The sequence below is a fragment of the Gymnoscopelus braueri genome (assembly GCF_963280865.1).
Source record: "Gymnoscopelus braueri genome assembly, chromosome: 23".
NCBI classification, from domain to species: Eukaryota; Metazoa; Chordata; class Actinopteri; order Myctophiformes; family Myctophidae; genus Gymnoscopelus; species Gymnoscopelus braueri.
This window is the reverse complement of record NC_137625.1, coordinates 42,087,610-42,101,653: the sequence shown is the minus strand read 5'-3', so window position 1 is coordinate 42,101,653 and position 14,044 is coordinate 42,087,610. Positions and strand designations below refer to the sequence as shown.

The 14,044-nt window shown below is 40.6% G+C and overlaps 1 protein-coding gene across 1 annotated transcript; it reads left to right on the top strand.

Annotated features, from left to right (window-relative positions):
- Positions 1-4,619: 4,619 nt before the first annotated feature.
- Positions 4,620-13,582, top strand: LOC308079669 (cyclin-dependent kinase 4-like; the record flags this gene model as incomplete). Its single annotated transcript, XM_080421220.1, has 7 exons — positions 4,620-4,843; positions 5,463-5,595; positions 6,501-6,668; positions 9,072-9,181; positions 9,884-9,934; positions 12,615-12,747; positions 13,475-13,582. The coding sequence occupies 7 exons, from the start codon at positions 4,620-4,622 to the stop codon at positions 13,580-13,582; spliced, it is 927 nt and encodes a 308-aa protein (XP_080277346.1).
- Between the last annotated feature and the right edge of the window lie 462 nt (positions 13,583-14,044).

The window sequence follows — 14,044 nt, the reverse complement described above, 5'->3', positions numbered from 1 at the left end:
GTTTGGCTGAAAGTTAACTGGATCCTGTGTTGGCTGGAGGGACCCATTACTCCAGCAACCATCTCTGGGACCTTTTTTTATAATACTTTTAGAATACAGCTAATATTAAGTGACTGTAATTCAGTGTATAAACATTTGTTTGTCTCTTTTGTTAGGACCAGAGTTGGGGACTGAGGCTGGGCATGGTGCCCTCCGGTGGTGGTGGTGACCCCCGTCGCCGTGTGCCAGGACAAACCACCCTTTGCTTTTGATGTGTGCGTGTGGTTGCCCTGGCTCGTGGGGGTTCCCCCTGCACTGGGTCGGGTGGCCCTGTCCTTGTTGGTGAGCCCCAAAACCCTGGTCTGTTTATGTCTGCCCATTACATTTGTGTATACTATCGTTCATGTCAATGTGAAGCTCTTAGTGGTGAAATTCCATTGTTTTAATTGTTTGTACAAAATAAACTGCCATTGATGCTTTTGTACTTAATCACGCCTCTGCCTCCATCATTAAATGCACAACAAACCTTGTGGGGAGTTATACTGTGTAATCAGGACCGGTGTACTTCCAGATTTAGTTTAGAATCATGATTTCCTAAGGTGCAATTCCTTAGGTGGCATAGTTCATCCTTACCGCCCTGTTACATTATGTTAAGGTTTGTTTTGATGTAATGCCCACCCTCCAGCTACTGGCTTTTAATAAAAATGCATCAAAAGGCTGCAAACCCTTGTTGCTGGTGGTTCTTGAGAGCTGGAAATAGGGGGGTCCCACTTGTCCCACTAAGTTGCACCTTAAGGTTCCCCTAGGGCCTAGGCCGGGGCGTAACTGAGTAACTTTTTGTAACTTGTGTTTACTTACAGTATGCACAATGTGTTAACATAATGGGATTGTTGCTCATTGAACATTAATCAAAGGAATCATGAAATTACTTTTTTATTTGTATTATAAATGGCTGTTCCTTTGACGTATTGGCACCACAACTAGACTTCATTTCTTGCAGCTTCATATTTTTATGTTAGTGTAATGTTTATTGACTCAACCTGTCTTGCAACAAATGTAATGTTTTTAAACAAAGGACCTTGCCAGGCAGCAGTAACTTGTAGATAACCAGCCTCCAGGTACTCTGAAATGTGGGGCTATATTGCTGTCTCTGGGGTTTAAAAATTGCACTTAACCCTGGACAGTCAACATGCTGTTGCAATAATTGTGTATGCAGTTATAAAACATTGCTAAATAAATCATATTTGATTATTTTACGGTTATAGCCTAGGGGCTATTCCCATTATGATGCAGTCATCTGTGGTGATGTGTAATACTCAGTGGTGGAAAAAGTCTTAAGTAAAAGTATCAATACTGCAATGTAGAAATACTAAGTATTGTCAGGAATTCTAAATTTACTTGAGTAAAAGCACAAGTATTGGTATCAAAATGTACTTAAAAGTACCGAAAGTAGAAAGTATGCAGACTGTCCCCATTTCACAAGCTGTCAAAATGTGTAATATTTTTTTTGAAAATAGCAGATCTACAAGCTCACAGATCTGCTATCTACAAAGTAGGCCTAAATAGTAACTAAAGTTTTCAAATAATTGTAGTGGAGTAAAAGTACCCTGAGATGCGGTGGAGTAAAAGTACTGAAAATTACTCCAGTAAAGTAAAAAATACTTAAACTTTTTACTTATGTAGCCTACAGTACTTGAGTAAATGTACTTAGTTACTTTACACCACTGTACCACCTGTTGGGGGCGTCATGTCTGTGTCCGGAAAATAACTCAACTAATTTCCTGATTAGTTGGGAGCAAAGGGGTGTGAATTACCCAGAATCTAGTCCTGCAAATGGTAAAGATCCCATGTGTCAAGAGTTCCTTTTCTACGCAGCAGCCAGAGGTCAGGTCACCATAAACCTGTAATCAGAAGTCAGAGGTGAATTGCATGTGCATAAATTGATTGAATAGTTTATTAACAGATTGCAAAAAAGCGATTAAGTCTGGTTTTGTCTCGTTTCAATGCATTTCTATGCATTCCGCTAATACAGATCTTAAGCTGTGTTGCTCAGTAGATTGCATCATTGCACATTGTTAAAAATCACAAGTGAAAAAAACAAATGATGTTTATTACATTTGGAGTCTGGCTTCCTATTAGCCCTGAAACATGACTGTGACACATACCATGACAGTCATGGTGCCGAGTCCCCCTGGTCTAAAGTTGTGTTCGATTTTTTCACATTGCCATCTCTCACATAAACATAAACGTTCAGATTTCAAATATAAAGTGCTTACCACCGAGCCACGGATGTTACAAGGCGATGCGGACCGCGATGAGTACCCGTATCTCCCGTATTGTTCAATAAAAAGCATTTTAATCCCATCGCCGGCCATTTTCTTTTTTTGTTTTTTTTTGTTTTGTAATGTATCAGAGTGCAATACACCTCCCAACCATTAGTGTCGCATGGTTGAAAGTATAGGAGACAATTTGGAGAAAATGGCCGGCGATGGGATTAAAATGCTTTTTATTGAACAATACGGGAGATACGGGTACTCATCGCGGTCCGCATCGCCTTGTAACATCCGTGGCTCGGTGGTAAGCACTTTATATTTGAAATCTGAACGTTTATGTTTATGTGAGAGATGGCAATGTGAAAAAATCGAACACAACTTTAGACCAGGGGGACTCGGCACCATGACGCTTGTATACAAGCGTCATGTGAACCATGGCTAGCTTCCTATATGACAAATACCTCGTAATCCACGTTGTTAAAGTGTTACCTTTTGCATAAAAAAGCCATTAGGCTGTGGTCTAGCCCTGAAACATGACTGTCGTATCGTGACAGACTGTCACGATATGACAGTCATGGATTAACGTCAGCCTGATGTTTGCACTTTCTCCCTTTATGGCCCGTGCATCTACATAAACGTTCATATTTCAAACATAAAGTGCTTACCTCATGGCCACGGATGTTACAATTATGTACGGTACCCTCATTTTCCGTATTGTTCAATAAAGATCATTTTTGTCCGATCGGTGGTCATTTTCTCCGTATTTCCTCCATTATGCTCAGCTTTCAACTACGTGACCCTATCGGTTGGGAGGTGTATTGCACTCTCGATACATTATAACTTTATGAGGAAAATGGCCACCGATCGGATTAAAATGCTTTTTATTGAACAATACGGAAGATACAGGTGTTTCTGAGGGCCCGTACAGTATTGTAACATCCGTGGCCATGAGTTAAGCACTTTATATTTGAAATTTTAACGTTTATGTAGATGTAAGGACCAAAAGGGGAGAAAGTGCAAACACCAGGTTGAAGTTCATCCATGACGGTCATGACAGACGAGCGTATGCTTAGAATTCGCCATTTTTTCTCCCTCCTTCTATTTCACCCTACTAGATTTGCCTGAATTAATTCCAGTGGTGTAAAGTAACTAAGTACATTTACTCATGTGCTGTACTTAAGTACAAATGTGAGGTATTTTTTTCTTTATTGGAGTACATCCCGTTTCAGTACTTTTACTTCTACTCCACTACATCTCAGTGGCAAATATTGTACTTTACTCCACTAAAATTATTTGAAAACATTAATAATAATAATAACACCAATAATACACTTAATTTTTATAGCACCTTTCATGACATAAATGCAGCTCAAAGTACAGAGCAAGAAAGACAAAAAAAACAAAACACAGAGCAAAACACAAAACATTAGAGCAATATATGGCAACAATAGAGCAATGGCAAAAAACAATGGCAAGAAATAATGGGTACAAATAAAAGGGAGTGGGTCAAGCAAAAACAATGAAGACAGAAATAACAACACAGAGATTCAGAAATCAGAAGAAACAGAATCAACTAAAACCAAGAGTGAAGAAATGAGTTTTGAGCTGTGCTTTAAAACTGTCTACAGAGGGTGCCTGTCTTAGGTGTAGAGCAGTGGTTCTCAACCAGTGGTCCGGGAACACCAGTGGTCCTTGAGGGGGTTCCAGGGGGTCCTCAGCCAAATTAATAGATAGGAACCAAACTGACCCTTATGTGTCTGTAACTCTGAGAGTGTACAAATGGAACCAAATGGACCCTACAGGTCCATTTGGTTCCATTTGTACACTCTCAGAGTTAAATGAACACTAATGATGATGATACAGTGTAGATTGGGACCCCCAAGAAATCAAAATGGTTGAGTCCCTGGCATATCTTTTCAAGTGGGGGTCCGTGGGCTAATATGTGTCAATTTGGGGGTCCTTGACGCGAAAAAGGTTGAAAACCACTGGTGTGTAGAGGAAGCTTATTGCAGGCCGTCGGCCCGTAGAAGCAGAATGCTGCTTCACCGTATTTTTTATAAAGTTACTTTGCAGATATAAATGATTACATTATAAAATACATTCACCACTTAAGCGAAGCCCCATTATACCTCGGCTATTTGAAAATAGCCGATCTATGCAACGTGTTGTGAGCTTGTAGATCTGCTATTTTCAAACAATTTAGTACTTTTGGTACTTTGAGTAGGCTACATTTTGATACCAATACTTTTGTACTTTTACTCAAGTCAATTTTGAATTCCAGACTTTTACTTGTAACAGATTACTTCTACATTGCAGTATTGATACTTTTACTTAAGTACTTCTTCCACCACTGTTCATAGGTCCATCATGGAGGACTCCTACTGCACTGGCTACACCATTCTAGCAGAACTAGGGGACGGTGCCTATGGAAGAGTCTACAAGGCCAGAGAGGATGAGGGCGAACGGCGCCTCGTAGCGGTGAAGACGCTGAACTTCGGCGCTAAACCAGAGGGAGGTATCCCTCCCCTCATGGTCCACCATGTGGCGCTGTTGCACAAACTCAGGGACTTCAACCACCCCAACATAGTGAAGTAAGTGTGTTTTCAGCATTAAGCAGTGGTGTTAAAAGTACTTAAGTAAAAGTATCAATACTGGGATGTAGAGATACTCTGTTACAAGTAAAGTCTGGAGTAAAACATTTACTTGAGTAAAAGTTCAAAATGTACTTTAAGTGCCAAAAGTAGAAAGTACTCATGCAGAATGTCCACATTTCACAAGTTTTCAAAATGTATAAAAATCATTTGAAATTAGCAGATCTACAAGCTCACAAGTGAGCTTGTAGATCAGCTAATATCAAATGGCCGAAATCTATAGGGCTGACGTGGGTAATGTACGTTTTGTAATAATAATCAAAATCTAGAAAGTAACTAGTAACTAAAGTTTTCCAATAATTGTAGGGGAGTAATCGTATAATATTTACCTCTGAGATGTAGTGGAGTAGAAGGTAAAGTACTGAACATTGGAAATACTCCAGTAAAGTAAAAATACCTCAAAATTACTTAAGTACAGTACTTGAGTACATACTTTCTACCACTGGCATTAGATATTATTATTATTGTCCAACTCTGAATAGACGTTGAATTTTGATTGATTATTAATGATGTTATGTATGTTATGGCATATTATGTTCTTTTTCTTTACTCTCTGCAGTTTTTTGGACGTATTTTCTGGATACGTGGGAAGTTGCTTGGGTCTTACCCTGGTGTTTGAATACATCGACCAAGATCTGTCTGCATACATCTCTAAGGTTCCCAGTTGTGGTCTAGGCCTGGACAAAATTAAGGTGCAAACTGTGTGTGTGTGTGTGTGTGTGCGTGTGCGTGTGCGTGTGTGTGTGTGTGTGTGTGTGTGTGTGTGTGTGTGTGTGTGTGTGTGTGTGTGTGTGTGTGTGCGCGCGCGCGCAGCCTGATCTCACACAATTTAGTAGACATTGCATGGATGTCATTCCGTGCATAGACACCTAGAAAACCTGAAAACCTGTGCATATGAGCCGCGAATCCCACGGTGGGCGTAACCCGGGTTGCAACCCGGAAGCAGAGCAGTCCCCACAACATGATATACGATTCTGTGCCTATCGGCATATACTTCAAACGGCGCTGAGTAGGCTCAAGCGAACGTCGCAACGTTCGGGACGGCAACTCCTTCGCTTTAGCTCACTCGGTGGTCCCTCACGTGGCTCCAGCACGCTTGAGACTGCACGGATCTTCTAGGTGTCTATGCGCGGAATGACATCCATGCAATGTATACCAAGTTGTGTGAGATCAGGGTTTGTGTTTGTATGTGTGTCTCTACAATATAGATACAAGAGTTCTACAAAACCAAACAAAAGTACATTGTATCATAACAAAATACAATTTTAAAACAAACACATCTCAGGAACCACAATGCCTCCTATCTACTCAGTTCTCTATTTAAAAGCAACTTCTAGTGCTGCTGAATCAGCTCTTGAAGGCCAATAGACTTTAGGTAAGCAGGTAGACCATTCCACAGTAATACAGAACAATGCAGAATATTTGAATGTTTTTTTCCCCTATACATGTTTTGAACCTGCAAGGCACCAAGTCGGTGCTCCTCCGGTTCTCTGATCTTTCTGAAATAATTACAGAGATAACCGGGAACTGAGTTGCTACAGTAACTATCGTCTGCAGTCTGCACACACACACTTCATGCTACTTGTTGTCTGTGCAGGGACTGACGGTGCAGCTGCTTCGTGGCTTGGACTTCCTGCACACCAACAACGTGATCCATCGTGACGTGAAGCCTCAGAACGTCCTGGTCAGCAGCAGTGGACAGGTCAAGATCGCTGACTTTGGACTGACACGGACCTACACCTACCACGCTGCCCCGACTCCACAGGTAAATGAATCACCTCGTGTCATTTAGTGTTTATTTTTTACTTGTGCTCGCTGTCACCTAAAGCAGTGGTTCTAGAACGTTTTTCATTTTTTTTACCCATTAAGACCTGGAACGCATCTGTGTCACTTTTTAATTTGAGCTAAAAAGCATTATTTTACACTTTGGCTATTCAAAAATAGCAGATCTACAAGCTTTTAGAGCTTGTAGATCTGCTATTTTTGAAAAATCGTGAAAATGTGTGCAAATCTTTGAAAATATATTGTTTAAAGCGAATTTTTTTAACTCTATTCTTTGCTTCTGGGGGGTCCCTGGAACAAAATATTTTGAGATGGGGGTCGGCGGCCAAATACATATAATTGTGGGGGTCCTTGACATGAAAAATGTTGAGCACCACTGATATAGAAACATGCGTTTTTCAGAAAACTGTTGGGATTTAGAATTTGTAGAATCGGCTTCAGGTCTCAATGGGTTAATTGTCAAGGATCCCCGTAACTCTGAGAGAGTACCGTTACGTCCCTAATAGGTGACACACTTCGTCGGCCAGGTAGCGTTAGAATGTATCTGACGTAGCATCACAGACAGTTGAATGCTATGTCACCTTCGGAAGTAATTTGGAGAATCAACAATACATGATTTGAGTTACAAATTTACAAAGATTTGCACAATTATTTCACAATTATTTCACAATTAAAAAAATATATATATACAGATATACAAGCTCATAGTGCGGCACAAAGCCAAATCAATCTTAAAATGACACACAGATGCGTTCCCGGTCTTAACACATTCCATGCCAGAGTTTAATATCATAATGTACTCACCAGTGCCAGCGATTTATTGTTGTTTTTTAGTTTTTTTCACCTCGCCACAGACCTCACTAAATACCTTATGATCGCGCGTATGATCTACTTTTTGTAGACACACAGGGTAGCTGTGTGAGTGGCCCAGAGAAGAAATTTTCAATCGGCGACATTCCATTTTGCTGTAGTCGCAGTTTCTATTAAACAGCGTTCAGCACGGAGAAAAACAACACCGAGATAATGGCGGATTAGCGGAAGCTTTAGAGCGGCGGCGGATGGGAACGAAAATCTTCAATTGATTTTTCCGTTTCCGGTGGGCTACAATGAAATGTATCACTGCGAGAGAGGCCTACAATGAAATGTATCACTGCGAGAGAGGCCTACAATGAAATGTGTCACTGCGAGAGAGGCCTACAATGAAATGTATCACTGCGAGAGAGGCCTACAATGAAATGTGTCACTGCGAGAGAGGCCTACAATGAAATGTGTCACTGCGAAAAGAAAAAAAAAAGACCACTTTGCGTAGATCTACGCGACTGGCACGCTGCGCTGTTATTTAGGTTTGCGTAGAACTACGCGATTGGCACGCAATGTGTTAATGGGCTATAATCAATTATGTAAATGATAAATGGTGCATTTATATAGCGCTTTTATCCAAAGCGCTTTACATAGATTGTGCATTACATTCACCCATTCACACACCGATGGCAGAGGAAACCATGCAAGGAGCAATTAGGGGTTCAGCGTCTTGCTCAAGGACACTTCGACACTAACTCTGGAGGAGCCCCCCAGCCCGGGATCGAACTGGGAACCTTGCGGTTTCCAGTTCACTCTACCCGGCCACTCTACGCAGATTCGTCTGGTCCCAGGCTACCCCTGAGCCACTGCCGCCCCTATGTCACCCCCCTTATGTCACGTCATTGCATCGATGCAGAATCATGCATCTTAGACTCAATAATTTTTTAAACCTCCTATTTGGGGGCAAGTGAAGGTGCTGATTGGGGTTTGGGGATGTGTGTCTTAAAGGGATAGTTCACCCCAAAAGAAATCTATGGATTAGTCACCCCATGGAGACTTGAATTCATAGATATTTTTGTTGTTTTTGTCGCATTCCTAAGCCAATAATTTGATGACCAGTGGACCGGTAGGCAGCGGTTCCGGTAGGAGACACAAAGAAGACTCTTTGTGTCTCCTACCGGAACCGCTGCCGGTCATCAAATTATTGGCTTAGGTGAAAAAAATAAACAATATCCATGAATTCAAGTCTCCATGGGGTGACTAATCCATAGAAAAAAAGGCATTCTGCGTGTGAACTATCCCTTTAAGTCTGTGTTATCTACTGTGCATTTCTCTGTCTTTAACTGGTACTCCATGCAAACTACGAAATGCATGCAAGGGTGGAAAGATTAACCAATGTTGATTCCTTCCCTGACAAAGCCTTTATTTCAGAACGTGATAATTGATGAAGATCTAACGATGCCATTATCTTATTGTTTTCACACATTGAACTGTTTTCAAGCTTTGCGTATTGCAGCGGATAGCATTGTATTCTATCTATTCTCAGACTTATAAATACATAATCATATTTAATCTTTTTTTCTAGGGGATGCCACCGTGGTACCGGGCTCCTGAGGTCCTGCTCCGTTCTGTTTACATGTCCTCAGTTGACATGTGGGGTGCTGGCTGCATCCTCGCCGAGCTCTCCCTCCTGAAGTATGAGCTAGAAGTTGATTTATAGAGGATGTTTCCTGATAGGGCTGTGTGGTATTGACAAGAAATGAAATTGTGATCTTTTTTTCCCATTTTTTATGTGATCGGTGCAGTGTTGATTTGAAGTCATATTTTAGTCATCTGAAATGCTTTATTAATAATGTATTTTGGCGGTGCCGTGATGGCGTCGTAATGGCTGATTTTACACTTGGTTGCATGCTGAAAATAGCCGATCTTCAAGCTCACAACGTGTCGCAGCGTTGTAGATCTGCTGTTTTCAGAGAGCAACACCCGAGCGCAACCAAACATAAAATGACATGTCTTAATTCTACTGGATCTCTTCTCCACTAGTCCCTCACTAATATTTTAGTCTAGTTTTTATTTGTTGACAAAACTGTCAATATATTTAGTCTTAGATTTAGTCATCATAGCTTAGTTTTTATTTAGTTTTCGTCAGTGAAAAAAGGTAGTCGACAAACATTTTTGTCATAGTTTTAGTCGACGAAATCAACACTGGATCGGTGGTGATGAATGACTACTGAATACACTTTATACGGTTTATACACAGACATGAATACATATTAGTGTTTGTACAAGCAACGTGTATTCTTTTGTAAATGGTAAATACAGATGGAGCAATGTGTTGAGCCTTGTTCGAGGTGTTATAAGCTGAATTATTAATGTGAGCAATTCTTTGTTCCACAGACCATTGTTCCAAGGATTCACAGATGCTCAGCAGCTCCACAAAATCTTCAAGTGTGTTTCCTCCATATTTATATTCCATCATATTTGTGATCAGTTTTGATTTCTTTGTTTGGTTAACAACCAGGGGCCTGTTCCTCAAAAGGTGAATTAACAAAGCCTGGCCTTAAGCCAAATCAAGGCTTGACAAAGTCGGGTCCGAAAAGCCTCGTTTGTTCCGTTCCTCAGACGCCAAGCCAGACTGAAAAGGAGCAACTTTGTCGAGCTAGACCTTGTCAAGACAGGCTGTGTCCAGCCAGGATAATGAAGCCAGGCTGAATGGGCGGGGATTCGCCGGCGACGTATTTCTATAAAAGACCATGAACTCGAGCACAGATTCCTTGAACTTGACCAATCACGGAGTCCAAAACCAGAGCAGCGTTCTTCTCTGTGGCTGAATAGCAGCACTGCAGCAGCTCATGAAATCATACAAGGAAGTAAAATGTATTTAAGCAAGAAAGGAAACGCAATAAATAGATCCAGGGAGAAAGCATGGCAAAGTATTGCACACACACACACACAGTGTGTGTGTGTGTGTGTGTGTGTGTGTGTGTGTGTGTGTGTGTGTGTTGAGACGGACGGGCAACGGGACGAACGGGACGAACGGGAACGGGACGGGGGGGGGGGGGGGGGTGTACTGCGACGGGGGCCACAACGGGACAGGACGGGACGGGACGGGACGGGGGTGGGGGGGGGGTTGACCGCGACAGGGGGCCGTGACGGGATGAGCGGGGGGGGGACGGGACGGGACGGGACGAGACACGCAATAAATAACCCCACATTTGCAAGACCACTTTGGTAGAGGTTTGGGTTGTGTAGTTACCTTGCCATCATGATGTAACTCCAAAGGTGGACAAGAAATACAAAATAATTTCTCCATTGACTAGAAATTGATAATTTAAAATATGCTCCTCATTGACTTACAAAGAGGCTCCTTTAAACCCTTAACTAATAATTTATATATATATTATATATATATATATATATATATATATATATATATATATATATATATATATATATATAAATTATTAGTTACGGGTATATGTGTGTATGTATGTGTCAGACATTTTTTATAATATTTTTAAAAAAATGGAATATATTATCAAACATCTAACAACAAGATGAACTATAGTGTTAACTATAACAGAGTGACAATTACATATCACATGAGTCATTGTGAAACAATTATGATTATGATTCATGGTCACACACTGTTTCAGTAATTAATTTGATTATATCTTATTGTATTTATTTCATTTTATTTGAATGCAGGGTCATTAAAATGAGTCCATATACAAACAAATGTTTTGAATTAACTGTGGAAAAACTTGAAGAACAAGGCACTAGATTAAGTAAGCTTGGCTGTTAGCCTGCTCCTGACCAGGCTAACTTCACAGCTAAATTGCCATGGTAACTAAGCTAGGCTTGCTTCAATTCTCTTTTGAGGAATCGGATAAGGCTAAACTTAGCCAGGGTGAACTGGCTAAACTAATCTTCAAGATAATTCACCTTTTGAGGAACCGAGTCAGCTCTAATCCTGGCTAAATTAAGCCAGGATAGGTGGAAAAGCCAGGCTTTAGCTCTAATTCACCTTTTGAGGAACAGGCCCCAGTTAGCTCAAAATGATCCCATCTGATTGAGTTGGCAAGCCAGTCATCAGGCGAAATGAAAGGAAACGCAACCGATTTATCTCATTCTTAACCCATTAAGAGCCGGGAAGCATCTGTGTCATTTTAAGATTTCTTTGGTTATTCAAAAATAGCAGATATACATATTTTAATCGTGAAAATGTGTGCAAATCTTTGAATATACTTTTTTTTTTAAAGCAAACATTTGCAACTCAAATCTTTGCTTCTGGGGGTTTCTACAAATGTCTTCTAAATCCTAACAGTTTAAAAAAGAAATGTGTTGCTATATCAGTGGTGCTCAAAATGTTTTCAGTAGTTTCAGGAGTTAAAAATGTTCGCTTTAAAACATATACATTCAAAGATTTGCAGAACATGTTGCGCTACGAGCTTGTAAATCTGCCATTTTTGAATAGCCAAAGAAATAAAAAAAATATTCTTTCCCGGTCTAAATGGGTCAAGAGATGTCGTTTTTTTTCCTGCACTATGATTGTTCTTTAACATTTCAACAAACAAACAAATGACTACAGGCTCTTCCTATACCAATGCTACAGATTCAAATATTATCAGCCGTCTCTTATTGAGGGTAACAAAACTAGAGCCTACTTTATGCTTCATCGCACGAAAATAGCAGACCTACAAGCTCACAACGCGTAGCAGGTCTGCTATTTTCGGTGAGTGACACCTTCGTTGCAAACCCACCTCTTCAGGAAACACTACCCTGACCCTTCCTCTTAGCCTTGCCTACTTGTTGCCAATTATTTGTACGAGCTCTTGTTTTATTGGATCTTGTTTATTTGATACACTTATTTGTTTTTAGCTCTTGCTCATTTGATTTTCCTATTTGTCTCATCTGTTTAAGAAAGTAGGTAGCTGATTTATTGCACTTTTTACCTTAGCGCTAGGTATACTCTTAGTTGCTTGTTTTAGAAGAGAATGCACTTAAGACTTAAGACTAGTAGTTTCCTTCCCTACCTATGTTGAATGCACTTATAGTAAGTCGCTTTGGATAAAAGCGTCTGCTAAATGACTGTAATGTAATGTAATCCCTGACTTGTGTTTTACAGGGTGATCGGTGTGCCCAGTGAAGAGGACTGGCCCACAGCGAGCCCGATCCCCTACTTCCTGAACTGGGGTCCAGAGGACCCGGACCCTGAGCTGCTGCCCGACCTTGGCCAAGAAGGGAATGACCTTCTGACTGTGAGCATGACTTTTAGTGCAGTTTGGATGCTCCCCCTGTAGGGGGCGTCATTCGGGGGTCACAGGGGATGATCACATTTAACCAGTGGTGGAAAAAGTACTCGTATTTTTTTACTTAAAGGGATATTTCACTTTCAGAAAAACTTTGGGTCATTTTATCGTCTACTCAGGCTTTTGTGAGCCCCCCAGAACGTTTTTAAGTTGCTTGATTCATTATTTAGAAATTTGATATTCATTTTATCAGACACGCCCCCTTCCTATACAAACCCATTATAACTGCATTTTTAGCATGTTAGATTCATCAAAAACACCCGTCCTTGGTTCTGGTGACTCACCCTGCCCTCCTAATACGCGAGGGGGCCGTGTTTTTTCGATTACTTTTTTCATTTATTTTTTATATATTTCTTTGAAAATGTAAAAAATTAAATACAATAAAAAAATAAAATTTAATAAATGAAAAAAGTAATCGAAAAAACACGGCCCCCTCGCGTATTAGGAGGGCAGGGTGATATCCCTTTAAGTAAAAGTATCAATACTGCAATATAGAAATACTCTGTTACAAGTAAAAGTCCGGAATTCAAAATTAACTTGAGTAAAAGTACAAAAGTATTGGTGTCATTTACTCATTATGTAGTCATTATGCAGAATGTCCCATTTCAAATGAAAATAGCAGATCTACAAGCTCACAATGCGTCTCAAATTAACTATATATTTTCTTTATTTGCAGCACTGTCTGGCATTCAATCCAACCCATCGCATCTCTGCCTCGGCAGCCCTGGCCCATCCCTTCTTTAACGAGAGCCCTGGATCACCCGCCCTGCCAGAGGAAACCTAGCGTCCCTATTCCTGGGCGCAGACATTCAGCGGAAATAGCCTGATCTACAAGCTTACAACCTGTCGCAATGTGGCGTGTTGTGAGCGTGTAGATCGGCTATTTTCGGCGAAGAGTTTTGGAGTAGAGGGGGGAAAGGAGCATACCTGGGATGACGTAGGGATGCTAGTGCTGCTATGTGCACCTTGAGTTTAGGCCTAAACGAGGTTTGTATTTGTGTTGTTGTGCTTGTTCTGTGGCTTTCTTTATGATCCACATTGTAATACTTTTGTTACGATCGTTGTGTTATTATGGTGTGATGCTTGTGATACAGCACTTTATGCCACCTGCACTTTTTGTTTGGTTTGTTTTCAACTTGTATATCTGCTATTTTTGAATAGCCAAAGTATGAAAAATAATGGTTAAAGTGTTTTATACAGATCGATGCTAACACATTTTTGTTTGAATTATGTTCTGCTAAATTGG